Source organism: Schistocerca nitens, chromosome 1, assembly GCF_023898315.1.
Source record: "Schistocerca nitens isolate TAMUIC-IGC-003100 chromosome 1, iqSchNite1.1, whole genome shotgun sequence".
Taxonomy (NCBI): Eukaryota; Metazoa; Arthropoda; class Insecta; order Orthoptera; family Acrididae; genus Schistocerca; species Schistocerca nitens.
Genome location: NC_064614.1, coordinates 500,004,884 through 500,030,832, shown reverse-complemented (window position 1 = coordinate 500,030,832; position 25,949 = coordinate 500,004,884). Strand labels below are relative to the sequence as shown.

Sequence of the window (25,949 nt, the reverse complement as noted above, 5' to 3'; positions counted from 1 at the left end):
TTACTCTTGTGCAATAACAGAACTCTTACAGAAACACAATTAAAGACTATTTGTTTCAATACAAGTCAAAGAGGTTCCTTGCAAACTTCACACCAACTTTTGGGCTCTGTTTATTTACTACTCTGTCCTAGTATATCATGTGCAAACTAACAGATGACTAACACGTGATGCAAATTTCAGAACAGTGTCAATGAATATTTCATCTGATACAGATATTCTGTTTGCTTGCATGCAATTTCATGAAATTTTACTGTCAGAGAAAAATGTCAAGTGTAAAAGAAACTTTGCACATACTGCATCTAGGGTCTGGGAACCAACAATCTTTCCGTCAATGTATATCATTCACAAATGAGAGAAAATTTCTCAATAAAAGATTACGTGAGGAACTGTAATACAATCAAGCATGCAGATGTTAATAAAATAAATGTTAGATTAAATATAATAATTACAAGGAATTAAAGATGCATTTACATAGTGCAACTGATTACAGATTAAACTAACCTGGGGTTTCTTTCTCTTAGTACGACTTCTCCTTTCTTCATCGGCTGTGGTCTGTGAATTTCGCAATACTTGTAGGAGGTTTCTTCTATATTCAACTGATGTGCCGTCTTCAAACATATTCCGAGCTGAAACACAGACACAAATCTTATCAACTTCATTAAATTCTTTGTTTCACAACAAAGGAAGATTAGGGTTTAATGTCCTATGCATGATGAGCTCATTAGAGACAGAACACACACAGCCTAGGAAAGGAAATAGCCTATCTTTTTCAAAGAAATCATCCCAGCACTTGCCTAATTGCTTTGTGAAAACCACAGGAAATCAATATCTGGGTGGTCAGGCGAGGATTTCTACTTTCATCGTCCTGAATGCGAGTCCAGTGTCTCACCACTACAACATACTGGTAAGTTTCACAACAAATACATAATTTTTTAAGACTGCGTCAATGTAAGTGCTCAACAGAAATATCTCAATCAGTAGTTTATTCTTTGCAGAATAAAAAAAGGAAAAGACAGAAGCAATTGGAGTAATTCGTCATCTCAGACATTATATTCCAGTTAGAGGTACAGAACAGATATTCCTGAACAAAGATTAGGTTGAAGAGCAGAAGAGTTTGGAGCATAATATTGATGAATGACAACTGACTAATTCCGCTCTTTGCATGATAGTAACTTTCCCTATGGACCATTTCCCAACCTCTTATTATTTCCTAACTTATCAGCACTGTTGCTGAAGGAGGACACTTAATGACAAAAGACAGCAAGTCATGGTTATATTTAGCACATCAATTATTCCACACAGGCTTCATTTCTTTTTATTGGGCATAGTTTCACATCACTTTCCAGTAGACATTACTGATCACAATACTAGCTGCATTCTTCCTATCTGGTGCACAATATATATATGTTCATATAATCTAGAAATGAAGTTAATTTTGAACTAAAATGCTAATGAGAAAGAAGTAGGAAGGGAAAATGTGATAGAAGAAAACCATTTACTAAATACAATTCATAACGTAAAAATTAAAAAGAGCTACCAACGACAAAGTAAAACCAGTAAAAGTGACTAAGCATCCAAGAGAATAAATACACAGAAATACAATACAAAAGAAGTCAAAGATACAGAAGAAGCACATCATCAAGGAAAGTGGAGACAGAAGAAGAGCACTTCTGAGAAAGGAACATGTAAGGACAGGGAAGAGAGCCACTTCCACTTTGTCTGCTGTTCAGCACGTGGTAATATAAATGTAAACTAGTCAGTTTACAGAAAGGAGGGTAGGATGGAACGAGGGGACTTCTTACTTTGGATCTAAAATACTTACCAAAACTTTCTATATATGCCTCTTACACTCTTCCAGTTTAAATCAAATTCAATTGTGTCTATATTTGTGCTTCCCAAGATACTGTATGCTTCACCCATGTCCTAATTTCTTACTGGCACAGAAAACTGATCCAAGTTCACCAATAAATGTGACCATCACGTAATTTATCTTGTGTTCCACATATCGCTAAGAGTGCATAGATACTGGCCATGGATGAGAGTGAGACTTAACAAGACTAAACTCCATCCGAACAGGCCTTGGAAGGCCCAACAGTACCGACAGACTGCCATGTCATCCTCAGCCCACAGGCGCCACTGGATGCAGATACGGAGGGGAGCATGGTCAGTCAGCACACTGCTCTCCCAGCTGTATGTCAGTTTATGAAACCAGAGCCACTACTTCTCAATCAAGTAGCTCCTCTCAGTTTACCTCAAAAGGGCTGAGTACATCCCGCTTCTCAACAGCACTCGGTAGACTGGATGATCACCCATCCAAGTTCTAGCCCAGCCCAACAGCACTTAACTTCGGTGATGTGACAGGAACCAGTGTTAGCACTGCGGCAAGACCATTGGCAATTTATCATCTATACTAATGCTAAATCTGTAAAACTGCCTTGCCTGTCTGAATACATTTCTACAGATCTACTAGAGAAATTTTCAAAGGTTTTCAAGTTTGTGGAATTTTGATTAGTCATTTTCGAATGTTCTAAATGAGTGTTTTCGTTTCGTGAGTGTGTACATGCTTCGTAGGCAAAGGCATTATATCAAATCATGGACACATAAGCTGTGGTGGTTAGTAAAAGATATGGACTTGGAGAGGTCCAACTGATGCTAATAAGTTATGCTGTATTTGTTTCTATAGAAACTTGAAGTGTTTTGATTTTGACCTTTTCTTGTCTTTGACGGAGATTAAACAATAAAGTTGCAAGGGACCATTGGGAGATGTGGAGGTGTCATATTGACAGTCAGCAGTGTATGTTGTCTAGTTCAGTAGTCACATCCCTTAATCTTTCTGTATGCCATCAGATGGGTACACGACAGTCATAACTAGTTTAGGGACCACTGACAGTTTACTGTAACCATGTCTTGCAGGACACAGCAAGGCTGGCTGCCATTATGACAACTATTTTATAAGCATACTGGCACAGAAAACTGATCCAAGTTCACCAATAAATGTGACCATCACGTAATTTATCTTGTGTTCCACATATCGCTAAGAGTGCATAGATACTGGCCATGGATGAGAGTGAGACTTAACAAGATGTCACCGAAACTAAGCAAGAGACAGGGGAATGTTCAGAGCAGAAGAAAATATGTCTGAAATATGTAAGAGGTATGGAGAAAAATACAGATGAATCATTCCTAACAAGATGGAATCAGTTATTTTATTCTTAACCATCTCAAAAAAGAAACTGATGAAAGTGGACTTCAGAAGTTACTCATTTTCACAACAGGAGAGGATTTCCTTGGTCTCACAGCATCGACATATTCAACAGCAAGGAGAACAAGATAATGTGATATGGTCATATTATCGCCACGATCAGCACTGATTCTGTGAACAGTTATTTAGGGTAAAACTGCCACTTTTCGCACCATTCAGATATCTTTTCTAAATCATTTTGCAATTTGTTTTCATCTTCTGATGACTTTATTAGTCGATAAACGACAGCGTCATCTGCAAACAACCAAAGACGGCTGCTCAGATTGTCTCCCAACCCGTTTATATAGATAGCGTTCGATGAACGCTCTGCCGGGCACTTAAATGTGATTTGCAGAGTATCCAGGTAAGGAACAGCAAAGGGCCTATAACACTATCTTGGGGAACGTCAGAAATCACTTCTGTTTTACTTGATGACTTTCCGTCAATTACTACAAACTGTGACCTCTCTGACAGGAAATCACAAGTACAGTCACATAACTGAGACGATATTCCGTACGCAAGCAATTTCCCTATGAGCCGCTTGTGTCGTACAGTGTCAAAAGCCTTCCAGAAATATGGAATCGATCTGAAATCCCTTGTCAATAGCACTCAACACTTCATGTGAATAAAGAGCTAGTTGTGTTTCACTGGAACGATGTTTTCTAAACCCATGTTGACTGTGTGTCAATAGTCCATTTTCTTCGAGGTAACTCATAATGTTCAAACACAATATATATTCCAAAATCCTGCTGCATATTAAGGTTAATGATATGGGCCTGTAATTTACTGGATTACTCCTACTACCTTTTTTTGAATTATGGTGAGACCTGTGCAACTTTCCAGTCTTTAGGTACGGATCCGAGCGAACAGTTGTATATGATTGTTAAGTACTGAGCTAATGCATCACCATACTACTAAAGGAACCTAATTGTATACAGTCTGGACCAGAAGACCTGCTTTTATTAAGTGATTTAAGTTGCTTCACTACTCCGAGGATATTTACTTCTACGTTACTCATGTTGGCAGCTGTTCTCAATTCCGATTCTGGAATATTTATTTCGTCTTCTTTTGTGAAGGCTGTGTTTAATAACTCTGCTTTGGCAGCACTGTCTTTGATAGTATCCCCATTGTACTAGTGTAAAGTAACGGTAATGACTTTATTAACCCAAAAATGTAGTTATACATAGTACACACACTCAAAAATAGTCACCAAAACTATTGGCACATTTATCCCATTGTAACACTAGCCAGTCAATTCCATCCTTGAAGAAGCTAGTATGCTGCTGTCGGATCCAGGCCTGGACCCTGTCACACACTTCATCGTCTGCTGTGAATCGATGTCCATGAATAGCTTGTTTTAGAGTTCCAAACACATGATGCTTGACAAGGGATTTCAGATCGATTCCATATTCCTGGATTTCCAGAAGGCTTTTGACACTGTACCACATAAGCGGCTCATAGTGAAATTACGTGCTTATGGAATATCATCTCAGTTATGTGACTGGATTTGCAATTTCCTGTCAGTGAGGTCTCAGTTCGTAGTAACTGACGGAAAGTCATCAAGTGCAACAAAAGTGATTTCAGGCATTCCCCAAGGTAGTGTTATAGGCCCTTTGCGGTTCCTTATCTATATAAACGATTTTGGAGACAATCTGAGCAGCCGTCTTCGGTTGTTTGCAGATGACGGTGTCGTTTATCGACTAATAGTCATCAGAAGATCAAAACAAACTGCAAAACGATTTAGAAAAAATATCTGAATTGTGCGAAAAGTGGCAGTTGACCCTAAATAACAAAAAATGTGAGATCATCCACATGAGTGCTAAAAGGAACTCGTTAAACTTCGGTTACACGATAAATCAGTCTAATCTAAAAGCCGTAAATTCAACTAAATACCTAGGTATTACAATTATGAACAACCTAAATTGGAAAGAACACATAAAAAAATGTTGTGGGGAAGGTTAACCAAAGGCTGTGTTTTATTGGCAGGACACTTAGAAAATGTAACAGACCTACTAAGGAGACTGCCTACGCTACGCTTGACCGTCCTCTTTTAGAATACTGCTGCGCGGTGTGGGATCCTTACCAGATAGGACTGACGGAGTACATCGAAAAAGTTCAAAGAAAGGCAGCACGTTTTTTATTATCGTGAAATATGGGAGAGAGTGTCACAGAAATGATACAGGATTTGGGCTGGAAATCATTAAAAGAAAGGCATTTTTCGTTGCGACGGAATCATCTCACGAAATTCCAATCACCAACTTTCTCCTCCGAATGCGAAAATATTTAGTTGACACTGACCTACATAGGGCGGAACGATCACCACGATAAAATAAGGGAAATCAGAGCTCGTACGGAAAGATATAGGTGTTCATTCTTTCCACGCACTATACGAGATTCGAATAATAGAGAATTGTGAAGGTGGTTCGATGAACCCTCTGCCAGGCACTTAAATGTGATTTGCAGAGTATCCATGTAGGTGTAGATGAAAGTCACATGGTGAAAAGTCAGGACTGTATGGTGGATGTTCCAGCACTTCCCACCGAAACTGCTGCAATGTCGTCTTCACCGCATTGGCCGTTTGGGTGGGCGTTATCATGCAGGAGGATAACGCCATTGGACAACATGCCTCTGTGTTTCGACATGATGGCTCATCTAAGGTTCTGTAAAGTGGCTTGATAACACTGGGAATTGATGTGGTTCCCCATTCCAGGAACTTGACAAGCAGTGGGCCCTTGTAGTCAAAAAAGGACATCATGACCTTACCAGAATTGGTGTGCACGTCCTTTGATTTCTTTGGAGGCAGTGAAGTTGCATGTTTTCACTGCTTGCTTTCCAGTTCAAAATGGTGACAACCGTTTTTCATCACCTGTGACAATACATGACAGAAAGCCGTATTCCTCCTCATGATAAAAGATAGTGCCATTAGAGTATTGTGCTGTTTGCCGGTCAGTTGGTGAGGAACCCACTGAGAACAGATTTTTCGAAGGTTCAAGTGCTGAAGCATTACGGGGCAGGCGGCACCCACACTAATACCCAGTAACTGATGGATCTCTTCCACAGTGATTCTGTGCTTGTCCAAGACTAAAGCATTCACTTCCACAACCATTTCCAGTGTAATGACATGATAAGCCTGTCCAGGACGAGCATTGTCTTCCAGTGACGCGTGCCCCTCAAGGAATCGTTTGCCCCATTCCACAGCACTTGAACGACTCAGACTGTATTCACCATACACAGCCTTCATCCGTTGATACATTTCATGGCCTCCAGTTCCCTATGCAGCCAAATATCTAATTATTTCTCTTTTTTCCTGCTTACTCGCCTGCATGTTTGGTAGTGATGATAGCTTGTGTCACCACCTTTTCTTTGGCGCTGTGCCACATCAAACGGTGTGCATGCGTCAGTATCTCTACCAGTAGATGGTGCCACCATACCAGCAGTTACATGGTGTCGCCTTACCTGTAAGGAAAAGGTAGATGCATTGACCAGGATTCATTTGAATGAACATCATACAGTGGATAGGGATCATAAGCTTAGTGTGTGTGGATGCAGGAGCGGCTGGCTGTGGTCCAAAGACCTCAATGTGCTGTTGGTCACATTCATTTAGCATAAGGTGGATGCCTTTAGGCGTATTCACTATGGAGAAACTATCCCACCACAAGTGACACTTCAAGTGTCACAGTTTGGTTGCTAAGGCACTTTCCTATGTATCCAATACAGTTACACCATGCTAACCGCAAAGTGAGTGGTGGGTTGCAGCCAGTTCGGGGCAGACTGCAAATAGGCAGATGGGCCATCTGACAACTCTCATTCCCTTTACAGATGGAAATATGGCTGATCCTTCAGACAGATACAGGCAGGCACATGGGGGAAGGGGTTTGTTTCTTTATCAAGAGCTCCAATGTTCAGCTTGTTATGAAAACCAGTTGGGAAACAGCATCAAGGACCACAAAAAAAAGAAATGTGCACTCTTTACATAAGAGGGGAGGATCCTTATATAGATGTAGGGATGCCTCTGGCTGTGGCTATTGGGGATGCAGTCATCTGCAGTTCATAACTCATACTGGCATCAGCGACATCTGTTGCTTGGATTCTGATGCCATCTGCAATTCCACAGGTGTTGGCAGAAATGACGAAGACTGATGGCCTTGCTCATGGGTTATAAGCAGAGTTCCTGACTTTGTAACCAGGACTAGTCAGGAAGAACGTCTCAACCAGACACACTGCCAATTCTGCAACAGCCCTGACTGCAGATTTCTGGTCCTGTGGTATGGTGGTGGTGGAGAACTGTAGAGCTCCTCTTGATAAGTCAAAGCCATACCATACTGTGGCTGCAGCTACCTGAGTAAGAACACACATAGTGCACGAGGGTTTCAAGATAGGTAAAATTCTGAAGTCTTCAAGTGAATATATATCAGTCATTATAAAAAGAGCAAAACTGAAATGCCAGCAAAGTACAGGGCCTGAAAATATGAAAATAGTTAATTGTGGAATCATTTATAACAAAGCCCAGAATTCTCCGCCCAGCAAGAGCACTGTTGTGCCCAAATTATACTAACAACTAAGGGCTATATGAAACTCTAAGCAATCAGACAATGGAAAATCCAGGGTAAAATTTAACAATATTATGAAAAGAAAACTTGCCACTCACCATATAGCAGACATGCTGAGTCGCAGATAGGCACAACAAAAAGACTATCACAAATAAAGCTTTCGGCCAGTAAGGCCTTCGTCACAAATAGACACACACACACACACATACACACATTATCCTCCCAACCTTGTACAAAAACAAATCTCCCGTGCCTTATCTTTCCAGTTTCCAACCACCTCCCAAAGTCCCACCGTCTGGCCACAGAGGAGCATTCCTCTCGTATCTCAGTACCATCCAGGACTGAAGCAAATGAACCACATTCTCCATCAGGGTTTTGACTAACTATCGACATACCCTGAAATGAGAAATGTCCTACCCACTATCCTTCTCACCCCTCCCACAGTGGTGGTCCGCCATCCACCGAACCTACACAATATACTCGTCCATCCCTACATAACCCCTGCTCCCATACATCTTCCCACCACCACCTACTCCACTCTGGTCACAAACATCACCTACCCATCAAAGGCACCCCACCTACCTGTGAAACCAGTCATGTTATCAACAAACTAAGCTGCAGCCACTGTGTTGCATTCTATGTGGGGATGACAACCAACAAGCTGTCTGTCCGCATGAATGGCCACCAATAAACTGTGGACAAGAAACAAGTGGACCACTCTGTTGCTGAACATGCTGCCAAACATGACGTCCTTCATTTAAATGACTGCTCCACAGCCTGTGCCATATGGATCCTTCCCACCAACACCAGCTTTTTTGAATTGCACAGGTGGGAACTTTCCCTGCAATGCAACCTACGTTCCTGTAACCTTCCTGATTTCAACCTTCATTAGTCACTGTCATCACCCATCCAGCCCCTTCCATGTTCTCATTCCAGCACTGCACAGCCCTCATTCCACCACTGCACCCAGTCTTTTTACTTCTCTCCTTATCTGCTCTGCCCCCCCCCCTTCATCACCACCTCTCCCCTGACCACCATCTAACCTGGAGCACTTCACTGTCCGCCACCCCTACTTTACTACCCCTCCCCAACCCCACCCAGTCACCAGTCCCATCACGCACTGGTGCTGCTACTCGCAGCGTGGTTTCAGTTGCCCGGGACTGCAGTCATATGTGTAAACTGATTTTGTGTGTGTGTGTGTGTGTGTGTGCGTGTGTGTGTGTGTGTGTGTGTGTGTGTGTGTAACTCAGCATATCCACTATATGGTGCGTGGCAACTTTCCTTTTCATAATAATGTGGAACTCTAAGTAGGATGTTTTGAAATATTGTTCAAGTACTAAAGAATAAACAAGTTATTAAGGAAAAGTGGTCATGCAGGGGTGGGGGGTGGTTTCCACTGAAATATAATGTTTGCACAGGCCAACATTCATTCCAACTCCAAATTTATCTGGATACCAATAAATGTTCTCAGCAAAGGTGGCAGGAATCGCTGAGGCACATGGCAAGAGGCACTCTACTGGACAGCTGAAGTTTGCACTTTCCCCATCAAGGGCAAAGCTCATTGGCTGTGTGGTCCATCTTGCAACTACTATATTGGCAGAAGCGCAAAACACAAGTAGCACACTAATAAACTGTGTGATACAAGTAGCCAATGCCAATCTCCAATCACTCATCTGAAGGTGTCTGCCAGGTACCAGATTAAATACGTGTGTGATAGTGAACACCGATCAGTTCCTGGAACATCATAGAGTCAATCTGAACTTGCTGACAGTTGCAGTAAAGAGGAAGGGATTAGCAACCACAGTTACATCAAGAAGACTAGGAGAGCTTTTATGCTCTGTAGAGCTGGTAAATGGTCAACAGCATTCTACTAACAAAATGAATGCAATGGACATAGCAAATTGTCTGGAAAAGTGTACACAGAGTACACTGAGCAAGGACAGGAAAGACCCACCCTGGTTTAGTAACAACACTTCCAAGTAGATCAGAAAATTCTGGTCACAGGTAAAGCACCTACGTGAGTCGAGAGCTTCTATTCATCAGTCACTCCTAAACCAGTTTGGTGAGGACATAGAAGACAACAAAAGGAAAGCCAGTCTTAATTTTTATTTATTTATTTATTTATTGTTCCGTGGGACCAAATTAAGGAGAAGTCTCCATGGTCATGGAACGAGTCAATACATGAAATTATAACACGATATTAGAAACAGATAAAATGAAATATAAAAAAAACATATTCAGGTGACAAGTCTTAAGTTTAAATAAAGAAAATCAACAACCTTTTGAGAATCTTCTTGTATATGTACTACAACACCCCTACCCCAAAACTGTTAGCGTCAGTGTTAATTCTGTCTCACCATTAAAAAAAATGATACAATGCTAGGACTGGAGACGATATTAGCATTTCTGCAAAGACAAGGAAGGATTTCTCTTGTACCTCATTCCAAGAAAACTTAGTGTACTTCGCAGTAATTCTTGCAAGGTTTGTGCATTGGAACAGTAGTCTTTTACAAAACACTGACAGTTTGAGCACATTCTGCGGAAACTTCTCACGTCATGATGTGCTGAGGAGTCATGAAATCTGTGACTGGTCTTCTTTTCTCCAGCTTGGGATGGATTCCTTTGCCATTCACTTGGTGCCCAATATTTTTATTTCTTGGGCAATCAAGAGGCACTTTTCAGGTTGAGGTTGAGACCTACAGTCCAAACACACTTCAGCACAGTTGTCAGTCCAAATAGGATCTCTCTGACAGGTTCTGGGAGAACCCCAAAGGGGATGGTGCACATTAAAGTCACCAAGCAGCAGAAAGGGCTGAGGGAATTGCCCAATAAGCTGGAGGAAGTCTGCCCTGGTCACACTGAATGACGGACGGATGTAAATGGTACAAAGAGAAAAGGTCAAGTGAGGAAGGAAAACACAGACTGCAACAGCTTGAAGCCAGGTAGTCAGGGCGATGGGTTGCCTATGAATGTCATCCCGGATGAGCAGCATGACAGAATGCTGTCCTCGAGGGGGGCGGGATTGGGGGGGGGGGGGAGGGGTCAAAGCAGGCTCGGAAGAAATGCGAGAGCTCAAAGCGGTCTTCAGGATGCAATTTTCTTTCCTGGAGGCAGAGAACAAGTCGACACTGCGATTCCAAGAGCAGCCATAAGTCCCCTTTGTTGGATCGAAGGCAGCAAACATTCCATTGGAGAAGAGTGATGACATGGAAAGGGGAGAAGGGAAAAAATGAAGGGGTGTCACCTTGGCAGCTGCCGAGTGCCAGGCTTCAAAGATTCACTGCTATGAGGCGCAAAGGCTGGAGGAGCCTGCTCCATGAGATCCACAGAGGCATCGGCATTCTCCTTCTGTCGGTTTGTGGAGTCCAGCACAGAAGAATGATTGGTGGTGTGCAGCAGCGAATTGAAGGTTGGCCAGGCGACGGTATCACGTGGCGACACCATCGAAGAGAATCTCCGAGTCCGCGAAGGAGAAGACCATTGACCTTTGTTTGACTTCTTGGAGCCTTTCCAGTTGGCAGATGAAGACTGAGATGTGGTTGGATGGAGGAATGTAAGAAGTCTTCATGGGAGTATTCCTTCTGACCTTTCCGGCCTGCAGGTTGTGTAGCACGTGACTTCGCCCATGAGGCGAAAGTATGGTGGCTTGTTGCACAGCTGGAGAAGGAGATAGTGATGCTACCATGACACTGGGAAATTTTACAATTGTGGTGCTGAATTAGAGGTAGCATGTCTGTGTGGCCACATCCTTTGTGGAGCGAGATGTATCAAGAATAGTACTGTGAGTGTTGGATGGTAGAATACAGCATTACTGGCTAGCCAAAAACTTGTGAGTGACCGGATAAGGCACTTTCTCCTTCACCTGAATCTACTGGATGGCCCGCTCATTGAGATACATGGGACAACCTCGGGAGGATGTGGTATGGTCACCATTGCAATTGACACAGTGGGGAGCAGGAGGTGGACAGTCACCCTCATGAGCATCCCTACCACAGGTTACACATTTGGCTGGATGTCAACAGGACATTCAAGTGTGGCTGTAAAGATGACAATGGTAGCAGCGCATCAGATTCAGAATGTTCAGTCGGTCTGTGATAACTTCATAGCCTGCTTTGATCTTCGACGGAGACACCACTCTATCAAAAGTGAGAAAGATAGTCCATGTGGGCACTACGGATGCATCTACATTTTTCATCGCCTGAAGGACTGCAATCACACCCTGATCAGAGAGGTATGTTTGGACTTCTGCCATGAAGCAGCCTAGTGGAAATAATACCACAGAAAGAACTCAGCATATGATGGACTTGGACATGAACAAGATAGCCATGGAGGAGTGAAGCTGCAAGCAGCAGTTGTACTTGAGAATCATAAGTTGTCTCCAAAAGCGAAGTGCCATTGTGTAAATAAGAGCAGGATTTCACAGGGCCAGTAACTGCAACATCACCTTTCTGAATAATAAATAGATTTATCATAGCAAAGGACTGACCATCTTCAGTACGTGAAACCATGAGGAACTGTAGTGCAGCTGGAAAGGTCTTTGAATCATTAGCCTCATTCCACTTACATTTAGCAGATGCACTGTGGACAAGAGGATTGGCTCATTGTGAGAAAATCCCCCATGATTGCCAGCGTCTCTGATGGCGCGCTCCTTCCAACTGGGGGCCCCCTCAGAGGGGGGTGCACCCACCTTAGGTGATTGTTCACACCTCAGGTCACACCTCCCAAACACCTGACAGAGGTGCCAATCAGAAACTGAGGAAGGTGGCAGCTCAGGCAATCACCCCTCCCTGGGCCTGGCCTGTACCAGGGGGTACATGCAAATCCTATCTGTTGACCCAGGGCTCGAAATTACTAGTTACCCATCACCCGTTATGCGTCAGATGCATGGACCAGCCTTCAGAAGCACACAGGGAGTAAATAGAAAACGAGGAACCTCAAACGTCGAAGCAGAGGAAGAATAGGAGAACGGTAATGAAGATAGAAAAAAGGAATTAAAAACTGTGGCAATTCTATTCTGATAGCAGCTACTGAAATTGCAGAACACATTTCCAAAAGCATTCCAGACATGTTTCCCATGGGAGGGGAAAAAGAATAGCAAGAGGATAGACATGCAGCATGTAAGGGAAAAAATCCTGCAAAGACTGGGGCCCCATGGTAGCCAAGCACGATCCTGCCAAAGAGCGGCGAGCCCCCTGGGCACCTGGTGAAGATATAGACATCTTCACTAGTAAACTGGAGTCTCTGCTGGACACTATGTTTACTGAAAAAGCCACTATAACTGCCTGTAGAAACTTTAATACAAACCTTGTAAATGATACTGTATTGGGGTAGCTATTTCTTACTGTACTGCACAGCTTCAAAATATTTTCTCTAAACAAAAGCCTTACAAGAATAGAAAACAGAACAGAAACAATCAATAGAAAATCTAGGATGGAATGTAACAAAATTATGAAAAGGACAATCGCTACTACCATATAGCAGAGAAGCTGGGTCACAGATAGGCACAACAAAAACACTTTTCGAATATGAGCTTTTGGCCAACAAGGCCTTTGTCGAAAACAAACAATATACACTCACGCAAACACAACTCTCACACACATGCAGCTGAAGCCAGACTCATCACACACTTAGTTTAAAATTTTCAAATTAGGATAAACTTAGTTATAGTACATCTGCTACAGCACGAGATTAATTCTAACTAGTGAACATGAAGTAGTCAAGGCAATTAAAAGCCACAAATGCAAAATTTCAGAAGGTGCAGATGATGTACCAACATCACTTATAATCCACACTGTTTTGCAGACTGCAAAGCCCTTGGCTCATATTGTTAATTTCATTCACTGAGGGAGTGTTACCTCCTCACAGGTTAAAAAAGCTTTATTCAAGCATGGTAATACGCATGAGACTGAAAATTATCGACCCATTTCACTCCTCTCAACATTCTATAAAGTAAGCTAATTTTAAGATTAATGAAATAACAAATTTCCAAGTAGTTAAATGATAAACAATCAACTGAATAATAATCAACATGGGTTCTAAACAGTTAGAAGTACACAAAAAGGAACAATGGATTACACAGACGTTGTAGGACATATAATTTAGACATTTCTAAAGCTTTTGGCACTGTTAGTCATGAAATGTAGATAAGTTGGAGGCAAAGAGGGTAAAAGAGATAGAAAACAAGTGGTTTCAATCTTACTTGGAAATAGACCACAGGCTGTGGAATTCAAATCAGCTCATTCTAATCATATAATCAACAAAGATGCTGTAACTTACCAAACGAGAAGGTGTTGGTATGTTGATAAGACACAATAAAAAACACAAATACACACACAAATATTCAATGTTTTGCAACCCCTGGTTGCTTCATCAGCAAAGAGGGAAGGAGAGGGAAAGACGAAAGGATGTGGGTTTTAAGCGAGAGGTAAGTAGTCATTCCAATCCCGGGAGCGGAAATACCTTACAGGTATACACTCTCTCTCTCACACACTAGCGCACACAGGTAGACATATGTAAATGCAATGTGATCAATGTAAATAACTGATATTAACTTATTTTATGTTTGATGTCATACAGCTACAATGGCCTAAGAATTATACACACCTCAGAGTACCCTACTGTAGATTCACATACCTACAAGATTTGTGACAAGTTTGTTGTCTCCTCTTAAATCACAATATCCTACATTTCTGACTGAGTCTGCAATAATGAGATTTATTTCATTTCGCATCTGTGGGAGGTACATGCGCATATCTCTTTTTCGATGTTATATGTTATATGATCAATATATATCTTATTTTATGACATGTTCGACATCCTTGGAAGACTTCCTTATTATGAATGAATGGAACAAAAAGTAGGCATATAAATGATCTGAATCCAATATAATAATTGAAAATCTAAATCTGGATGGCCTGGTGGGGATTGAAAAGGCCTCACTATTGCCTGTGAGTGTGCTAATGGAAACACACACACACACACACACACACACACACACACACACAAACAAGATTTACAACAAATACAGAAAAATCAAACCACAATTGTCTGACAAAGATATGAAACTCGCTCGTTTCAGATACCCGGTTGTTTACATTAACGAGACAGTAACGCGCATTATCTACTTTTACCTGTACTTTCTCAAAACAATATAATATTATGATATAAAGAGATCAAATCTATCACAATTTGCATTTTGCTATGGGAATTTTATCTGGTACACAAATATTTACCTCGAGCTGTGTATAACTGTTTGTCAACAAATCGGAACGAGAAATCTAATCATGCCAAAATAATTACGTGATGTCCCTATACGTTAGGAAAATAGTAACCCCTGCAAAAACCAATACGGTTTACTAACATCGAATCGACACAACTATACTACTTAATATAACGATAATAACTGATAATAAGGTCTCTGAAGCAGCTCCAGGCTCAAGACCTAACAGTAAACGGTGAAAATGGGGGTGCATGTTGTCATACACATACAGCTGACACAAGAGTTGAAATATTTCAATATGCATATCTTCCTCGACAAATCTGTAATTCACAAAACACACGTTTTTGGAAAAGATTACCGAACCTCGTAATTCACTATTCACAGATGCTTCATCTTCCTCCTTATTCGCTCCGTGGAAAAATTTTGTTTTTCTTGGCATTATTCAATGAAACACATATACAAACACTCCGCGCAGGTATTGTCAACTCTCAAAGACCTTCTTCAGTTTACCCAGTAGACTCCACAGCTGTAGACAATACAATCTTCCGATGTAGCAAAGATGCAAACAATGTAAACTGCAACTATGTAATGCAAAGATAAATGTCATTCTATTCTCTTTTTTCTGCCTCTAGCATAGTACTTGTTAGTCTTCACAAACTAAAAGGCTTTATAAATTTATTAATGAAACATTTCACCATTTTCATACACAAATTTGTCTTCAGATTGAAACTGCTACAAGCCGGGTTTCCATGCCCATTAATTTCTTGACGCTCTTGTAAACTATCAGACATTTTGTCAAACTGAATCATGCATGCCAAATATTTGACCGTGCAAGGTGCAGCTTTAGGTAATTGCCAAGCACAGATTGCCTTTGACTTCTTTACAAGAAATTTTTATTGACAGAAAGTTTGACAAGATGACAGTCATTGTTTGTGAAAACATTTCGCTTCATGTGTTTAGTGAAAATTTTTTATTACAGTTTATCTCACTGTACCGTGAACTATGATCAAGTAAATGAAAACTACGATCAAGTATAATGGTACAGATACCAGATCTTTCCGACCCATATATTACGCTGCAAGAGGTTATGAACACAATCAATATTCTATACATACGGCAGCATACACGTGGTGTGGTATGAAATAAAAAAAAAAAATCGTAGGTCTCCGGTTTTTCCACGCCGCCATGGGTTATATGTTCCCACGTTGCGGTATGACGTGTCATTACAGGACAAAACAGAATAAATTTTCGCATACTCGTGTCTTCTTTTTCAATGTGTGGGTGAAATAATGCTAAACAAGTATTAAACGTGTCACTGCCCATGCGCAGAAAGTTGATGTAATCATCAAGTTCTGTGTGAAACATCACCGTTAACAGGTTTACAGTTGTATACTTCTCATTTTAAAACATTCCTAGGACCAGCGTCTTGTTTTCTTGTTCTTTAAACACAATGACAGAGGTAATGTTAGAAATGATTTATCTGCATTAGTGGACAGTCCCACTATTGCCGAAATACACACAAAGTGTCTGCATCAAACGCATGAGTAAATTGACAAGGTTTCTTATTACGTGTACGGGTTTGTTTGACAAATCCGTGCCTAGATAAAAGCGAACTTGAAAGGCAAGTTTGCTGTTTTAGGAGGTACTTGAAAAGTTTTAAAAAGTTTCAATGTCCATTCGAAGAAAGTTTATGTAATCATCGGGTTCTGAGAGTAATATTTCCTTTAGTATATTTTCATGGGTAAGTTTCTCATCTCAAGCAATTCCCTGGACAGAGTCTTGTTTTCTTCTTGTTCTTTAAACACAGTGACGAAGTGGAATGCCAGGACTGCTTTGTCTGCACTTGTGGCCGTTCTCACTTCTCTCAAAATGTGCACGAACACGAACAGCATCTGCTTGGAAGTGAGGTTAAACTAACAAACTTGTATGAATGTGTACGGGTTGGCTTGGCAGATCCATGGCTAGATAAGAGCGATCTTGTCAAACACATTTGATCGTTTACAGCGGCCTTTGCAGGTGCATACCCCCACCACCAGTAGCCTAAGTCAACTTACATGTAGAAGCACCCAACTTGTACACTGTCATGACAACTTTTACGCATAATTTACGATAGTTGGATGTCGCTTCACCACACTCGCGCACGAGTACCAGCAACTGCCATTAAGTGGATCGGTTCTGATCCTTGTCAGGTTCCTTCGATAGCACAGATCTAGGGTCTTTCTGTATGTACATGGAAAATCAGCGTCATGTTACATTAAAGTGCTTAGCCTTCAACAAAGTAAATAAATACTTTGTAAAGTGGCATAATGTTATTAAGGACAATTCAGAGTGTCCGTCACGTCACGTCCCGTCAACAAATTTAGCAGTGCATTTCAAATGACAGCATTCACACTGGCCATCCCATCACATCACATTATGGCAGTGTCAAAGTTTCCAGGCAAGAAGGTTTTACAGCTGACGTCATCCAGTCATCCCAGTGTACGACTATACGCAGATGTCTATGTTTGGATTAGCTGTTCCTTAGTTGCTAATACCAGTTTTTTTGGTTGCGTCGTTATTTCTGTTGTTAAAATTTATGATAAATGACAAAAGATTAATTGAAGCAGCGAGGCAGCAGACTGAGTTGTATGGTATCAGTGTACTAAATTACTCACCCTCTAATACATTTATAAAGTGGATTTTTTATACTTACCAGTACGGTATTTAATATTTTACAATGAAATGTACGCTATATGGGTGCAACTTGGAGTGAAAAAAGTACTGTAGATAGAAACAGATTGATTAGTAGGTGGAATTTATTTGTATATAATCAGGAATGTGCAGGGTTTCGTAACGAATTGGACTGAAAACTTCAGACAGTGCAAGTTATTTGATTAAATATGAATTTTTGGCAAGCTTATTTATTGTTACATTGCTCTCTGGATTCTGGGTGAAAGAGTTTTGCAGCCATCAGTTGTCAATGTTTACACGGTTTCACTATATAACCCCAGTATAAACATGGCACTTGAATTATTAAAAACCAAACACGAAACGTAAAGAAAACCTACAGATCTTGAAGGGAAAGGTATTATGGAAGATATGACCATTGCACAAAGATTTTCACTGGACTAATAACAAAACCTGACCTAGCTTCTTGTATATTGTGTGAAAGTCACTTTCTGTACCACGTAATGATACTTTTCGAACCTACAATTTTTTCTGTGCTGTTTTGTACTTCTTCCTTCTCCAATATACAAGCTATCCCTCCAAGCTGGAAAGCATTTGAATCCAGTAAGTCTCATTTGCGTACCAATGTGCATTCCAAGTGTCCGTGTATATGAGGTACCATGGGGTGTATGTGCATATCAAGCATAAAAACAGTTCAAATTCATCTCGCGAAGATCGCAGTACCTGCGGTAAAACAAAAAAAAAGAAAAAGGAAACAGTTGAGGACAACCATGCGAGTTGATGTCATGTGACTTGAATTGACTTGACGTTGTAACCTCCCCGCAAAAATAATAAAAGGTCAATGTTAATGTAAATGAGCCAAAAGTTGTCTTCCCACAAAACGGAATAATTAAAAATGAGCCAAGCGTAACCTCCTTGCAAAATTAAAGAATAATAATGGCCCAAATGTAAACTGCCCACAAAATTAAAGAATAATAATTGACCATTAAACCCACAATAATATTAATTAAATAATGATCTATGAACTGAATGTAACATCTCAACAGCAATAATTAAACCTGACAAATTCTATAAGGGCAGCAACGCTCACCTTCGGCCCTGTGAAATAATTAAACCTGAATGGAGAAACCAAAATTCTTACCTCAGTAAAACTCCATCTATATCTGCTCTTATTTTTCGGCACATCTCCGTGCAATGCTGGCCCATATTTAATTTTGGTTCTTGGAGGGAATGCATGGGAAATATTATTTAACTTGAAATGAATCTTTTTGTTTAAAACAGTTACTTTAAAAGAAAATTATTATTGGGGCAATTCTTGAACAAATTAATTACAATTAACATATGTTATTAGCTGAGCGCAATGCTGCTTCATTACCTTCGATAAAAATATACGTCGTCCTGAATCGTGACCAGAGATGCAAGGAGAGCACGCCGCCGACGCATGCCGACGTCCGCTTAGTACAACCGTCCACTCGCTAAAACTACTGCCGACTGACTACTACTGCAGACAGAGTGCAACTCGCAACTGAACTCTCGCGCGGTCAAGCGCAGACTAGCAACCATAAATAACTCTCTGGTCAGAGATTCTGCCATACCTCGCCATCGCTGTTAATACATACGTGTTTCATAACCCTCCACTGGGGGGGTCAAAAATTTGGCAGCGATGGTGAGTCATTTGGACTTGCCATGAGCAACAAATTTTTTCTTAACTGACTTACTTTACAAACAGAGAAAATACAGATGTAGAACATGAAGTAAATATGGTGCACATGCACCGAGTACACAACATATCAGACAACGACAAAAAATATATATACAATGAGTACAGAACATATCAGCAAATCACAAAAAATGTATATACAAATCATATTGATAAATGACAAAAGTGCACACTCACTGAAGTAGTGGACATATCAGGAAATCACAAATGTATAGGCAACGAGTACAAATCATATTGAGAAACGACAAAAGTGCACAGGCACTGAAGTTCAGTACAAAACATATTTACAAATGGCAGAAGTGCGCACTCACTGTAGTTCAGAACATATTAAGTAAAGACAAAATGTATATACAATGAGTATAGAACATATTCACAAATGGCAAAAGTGCACATGCACTGTAGTTCAGAACATATTTGCAAATCACAAAAATGTATAGGCCATAAATACAAATCATTATAACAAAAATGATTTTTTTACTATGTCACAAGAATTAGGATAGGAAAGGGAAGGATTGCATCATGGTTGTAGCTCTTTAGGTTGCACGCAGCTGCACTGAAAGTCCATATCTTTCTACAGAAGCACAACACCAAGTGAGACAATCTGAAGTTCTTTTCCCAGAAGTGTTTATCAGCGTAGCCAAGACACTGAAATGTCGTAGTAATATTCCATGTTATCATTTTGGCAGTACATTAGGTACACCAAACAGTGGGACCATAATAACATTTCCATCGCTCAAGGTGGTGGACAGCATGTCGTGTCAACACCACGTCCTTGTAAGGTACACCAACGTAGAATTGGTGCAAAAACCAAAAAAAAAATGCTCCATGATCAAGACGATATACAGGACAAACGGATATTGCAGTAATTCAGGGTAGTTAGGCCAGAAGGTGAAGGACATTAAGTCACATACTAGTCTTCACTGAGAATTACATTAGTAGTTTGTGGCATTCATTGCCCAGTTATTGAACATTTCTGTACCATGTATGTAGTATTACAGAATAATGTTCGTAAATTGCTTTACAGAGAACATTGGCACTCAGTGCCTAATTATATTACATAATAATATTCATGTGGCGTTTTACAGAAAACATTGGCACTCATTTCCTAATTACAAATCATCAGAAGTCATTACATAATTATATGCATGTGGTGTTTTACAGAGAACATTGGCACTCATTTCCTAATTACAAATCATCAGAAGTCATTACTTAAAACAGGAGGTAGTCAATAACATAGTATTACAGAATAATGTTCATAATTAATCATTGGTCATCTCAATACAGTAATCAGTAGCACTCATTTCCCAGTTACAAAGCATAAAACAGGAGGTAGTCAATAACATAGTATTACAGAATAATGTTCATAATTAATTGTTGGTCATCTCAATTCAGTAATCAGTAGCATTCATTTCCAGTTACAAAGCATCATTATTAGTAATCATTGGCATTCATTGGTCATGTCATTACAGTAATCAGTAGCATTCATTTCCCAGTTACAAAGCATTATTATTATACTGTAACTATTACTCAAAGTCTGTGGTTGGAAAACATCATTCAGTATTACTCATAACTCTTTTTAATTGGTAGCATTATTTGGGACTGGTAATAACTTTTTTTGTGCTAGCAATGCATTGCATTGGATAATTACAGGAGAAAGAAAAAAATTGCTTTTGGGTTGTTGCTGTAAATGAAAATGTGTAATGTCATTCGTCATGAGTCAGCTGTAGCAAGATTATGAAACAAGTAGAGTATATGTAATCACATTCATAAATGACATAGATTTAATGAACAACTGCTTATAACACATTAATTTCATATATAATTTCTCCTGCAAAAATATACATTAATGGAATATTAAACTGAAAGAAGAAACGCATTTTATGCTGAAAAGTAGTGAACTTCGAAATAACAGGTAATGAAATGTGTATAAAAAGGTGTTCCGTAGCTGTCCCTTCCAAAACCTTCAGTCATCATACTGTGCAATATAATACCTACTGTCAAAACGAACTGCAACAAATACTTAAATAACTACATAGCATAAATACATAACTTCAACATTATCCTCATCTGTAAAGAAAAAAAAACTTCATTATGCATCACTTCATTATCCATATTATCATAACTCCATTATCATCATCACCTGTAAAGAAAAACTTCGTTAGCCATAGTAGCATATTCTTCATCATTATTCATCAGCATTCATTATCATCTGCAAAAAAATCACTTCATTACTCATTACACAACTATTCCTTATCTCTAGCATATTTCATCACTAAAACTAAGATGTGTAGTTCTGTCTGACAGCCTGCATCAATCGCCTTGTATTCTGAAAGAAAAAATTAGTTAAGACTGCTATTCTACGATGTGTATAGTATATTCTTGTTAATGCTTGTTAATCCTGATCCATTTACTCTTCCTCACGAGGTTTGCATCTTCTTTCGATCATTCGAAAGGTGAAATTCCCATTTCTGTTTAACTTATTTCGTTTACGCATCATTTCTTTCTGAAATTGATGAACAAAGATTAATGTCTTGCATTTACATCATATACTCACTAAATAATGTCTGGTTTATGGTAACATAATTAAGCATACAGCATAACATGACAGAAAACGTAATATGTGAAAAACATAGATAGTGTTCAGAGGCAAAAATGTACCCAGTGTATCATCATGTAGCAGTAAAGTAGTTACGATGTTGAGATATCATCAGGCAAAATGTCAAAGTCAACTGGTGTTTGCTATATCTTAACTATTTCCTAGTGCATACAAACAAAACATGAAACAATCGTACATACATTTAAAAAATGACAAGAAATGTGACCTTCTTTGAGTTCAGCTTGTATGTTGTGTAGTTAATAGAGGCGAGAATTAAATACTTTAATGGAGAGAGAATTTAATAAAATTAATATGTCACTAGATAAAATTGCATAATTATTCATAAGATACGTAAGTTTATCTGGAAAAATGTGCACAGTCTGACAAGAAGAGCGACCTGCTAACCTTACCTTGCCGGGCACTTGCCAAGAAAAAATACGACAGTCATCAGTAAGTAATCACATAAATATAATTGCATAAATGGTCATAAAATGTGTAAATTCATCTGGAAAATATGCATGGTCTGATGTGGAACGACAAGAAGAGCGACCTGCTAACTTTACCTTGCCGGGCACTTGCCAAGAAAAAATACGATAATCATCAGTAACTAGTCATGTGAATATAATTGCATAAGTGATCATAAAATTAGCAAATGGCATTATAGCATGTTAAATCATAAAGTATCTTCATTCAATAAAAGGTTTGACGTTTGACCAGTGGTGGTTTCCTTTCGATTTTCTGGTTCTCAAAGTTTCGACGTGTAGAACATTAGGGTGAGAAATTCTGCGAATCCGATATGGACCTGCGTATAGAAGTTCAAATTTACTGCACCTACGTTTTCATTTGTCGGATAAATAGTGTGTACGTACTAATATCTTCTGTCCAATGTGGAAGTCACGGCGTGTACAAACCTGTTTTTGCTGTCTTCTCCGGCGCTCTGCGGCATGTTTGATGTTGTTCAGCGCAATGTCAGTTATTTCATGGTGTCGTAGTCGACGAGATGTAGGAAATGTTACTAATTCTTTAATTTTGTTATGTGGTTCAGCATTTTCCAGTATAACAGACGGAGATAGCATAGTAGATTCATTTGGTATGGAATTAATTACATCCTGGAATGAGTGTATGTGTGTGTCCCAATCAATATGTTTTTTATGGCAGTAAATTCTACACAGTTTACCAATTTCTTTCATTAATCGTTCACAAGGGTTCGAAGAAGCATGGTACCTAGATATATAGATCGGAGAAATGTTTCTAGCTCGTAACATACGTGTCCATATAGCAGATCGAAACTGTGATCCATTGTCGGAAATTACTTTCATCACATGCCCTACATGAAATAGAAATTGTTTTACAAATGCTTTCGAAACAGTTTTAGCAGTAGCTTTGCGTAACGGAGTGAAGGTAACAAATTTTGAAGTGAGTTCAACAGCGACAAAGATGTGGCAAAAACCTCTATTAGTTCTCGGAATTGGACCAAAAATGTCTACAGCCGCCATATGTCTCAATTTAATAGGTACAATTGGATATAATGGAGGAATATGTGAAGTCGTATCTGATTTAGCTTTCTGGCAGATTTTACATGACGCTAAAACTCGTCGTATACGTTTCTTCATGTTAGTAAAATAACAGTTCTGTCTCAGTATAAGAAAACATTTTCTGGCTCCGTAATGTGCGTAACTTAAATGAGTATACCAGATTAATCTGTTAACAATCTCGTCAGGAATGCATAATAACCAATTGTTGTTGTCAGGATGAGAGCGACGAAACAGAATGTCATTGCGTACAGTGTAATGGTTTCTAATGGTAACATTATTCCTATCTTGCCAGAGGTGTTTAATCTCTTTCCACACGTTGTCTTTACTCTGCTCTTGTGCTATGTCTTGTAATGACGACGAAATAAAAATTTCAAATCCAAATTGTTGAATGTACATGACGCTGAAATTTGCTTTGCAAAAGTTGGTTGCGATGTCTTGCTGATTGTTGCTAAGAGAACGAGATAGTGCGTCTGCTACAACATTTTGTGTGCCGGGAATGTGAACAATTGTAAAATTAAATTCCTGTAGATAAAGTTTCCATCTGCTTAACCTGTCGTGTGTAAATTTAGCCGAAAGTAAAAACTGTATCGCTCTGTGATCTGTGTAAACGGTGGTATGTCTTCCATAAAGAAAATGTCGAAACCTCGTAAAAGCCCAAACAACACATAATGTTTCAAGTTCAGTAACAGAATAATTTCGTTCAGCAGGTGACAGAATGCGACTTGCAAATGCGATGTTTTTAATTACTGTAGAACCATCTTCTTCAATTTCCTGGAAAATATGTAGGCCTAAAGCGGTGTTAGAACTGTCGGTGGCAATGGAAAAATTTCTGGTAAGATCTGGGTGCGATAGAAGTGGTGCATTCAACAAGGCTTGTTTCAAATAACATTCTCGTGAAGAAGATTCTGCGTATCAAAAGTATTGCTTACGTTACTGGAATATGCAACCTGTACTGTATTTAATCAAATTCTATCTGTCGTGTTATTATTTTCGGGAGGATGCTGTGGCATTTCAACTATTTGTACTGTTCTGTTATTTCTTGCTGACGTGTTACGTTCGAGATGATATCTACTGTCTGGTTCATTAATGATTATATGTTGTTGCTGATGTTCTTGCTGCTGATAAGATCGACTGTTATTATACGTACGCTGAAAATTGTGCTCATTAATTTTACGTTTGTCATGATAGTCACTTCTATACGGCTCATTTGCGATAGGAATTGAAATACTGTGTTTTCTGCACGTAATTATTTCCTTGCTGGCGTGCGTTACTATTTGTTGTTGCTGGGACTATACGTGCACGCGGTGAAACATTAAAGCTTGGTTGACCTTGTACATTACATTGTTGGTTAGGTATGCTAACCTGTTGGTTTTGTTTCTGTTGCGGAGAAAAACCTCTATTATTATCAAAATGCGTTCGCTATTGCTGATAATTTTACACATACTGATGATTAAAATTTTATCTGATATTAAAGTTCTCGTGGTTGTCATTTCTTGAGTGCCTAAAGAGAAATTGTCACTTTCGGTAAATACTTGTCTTATCGGGTTTTCTTTACACATTCTTAATACTAGGTAGAGCAATAGTTAAAGAGCTGTTTTGTTAGATATAAAGGATAGTAGAAGAGAAGGCAGCAGTGCAGAAAACTAAAGATGAATCAGCACTACTACAGCTCGGAGCCCTATGCACGCTACGGCACATATTCATTAAAGCGTAATGAATCCCCTGATGTTTATTTCGCGCTGCAAATAAATTTCAGCTTCTGTGTTACAGGCAATGGCGGAAAAAATTCAGAAATAAATTGCTGTATCCATGCTAATTGTTGTTTCTGCATTAAAGGCAATGCTATTGAAAGTACAAAAATAAATTGTCGTATACAGTTCAAATCGTGTATCTGTGCTCTGTCATTATTAAATTCCTTAGATTTTCTTACGGATAAAAATTGCTCGTAATCAACGTTGTCGTCTCTGAACGTGTGAACAGGTTCACGATTGCATAAGAATCTATTTGTCTCTGTCACTTCGTAGTTTAAGTCATGTAGTTTCTGTAAATTGCCTAACTGAAACTGGCTATATGAATGCGACAAACGTTCGAAATGAGGCATATTCTATGACGTATTAGTGACTGAAACATTTTTCATTTCTGTCACTTTAATACGTTCGTCTATTTGGTTGTTCTGTTGTTCACATTTATTATCGACTTCCGTATTCAGAGTGTGTGAAATTTCTGGTGACTTTAAATTAAACTCGTCGCGTATCTGTGTTGCGTTTTTAGGACATTGTTCAGCGACTGCACTAATTTCGTCTCTATGTGATTCTGTTGTCGCTGCATCTGAATTACCTAATCCTTGTGCAACAGTTCCAACTTCTTCATTACTGTTACTAGCACAAGCTTTAGTATCCTCATGTAATTGTTCTTTGGTGT

The 25,949-nt window shown here is 39.5% G+C and overlaps 1 protein-coding gene across 2 annotated transcripts in view; it reads right to left on the bottom strand.

Annotated features, from left to right (window-relative positions):
- Window positions 1-15,526, bottom strand: part of LOC126252839 (uncharacterized) — a 111,486-nt gene extending 95,960 nt beyond the window's left edge. The window contains exons 1-3 of one of the 2 annotated variants that reach the window (XM_049953796.1): window positions 15,374-15,504; window positions 6,561-6,697; window positions 502-626 (exon numbers count right to left, since the gene is read on the bottom strand). In XM_049953796.1, coding sequence (XP_049809753.1) covers window positions 502-626; window positions 6,561-6,621 — 186 coding nt within the window. In that variant the 5' untranslated portion in view covers window positions 6,622-6,697; window positions 15,374-15,504. Of the gene's footprint in view, window positions 1-501; window positions 627-6,560; window positions 6,698-15,373 lie in introns of both variants that reach the window. The other variant, XM_049953789.1, reaches the window with a different exon arrangement.
- Window positions 15,527-25,949: the final 10,423 nt, after the last annotated feature.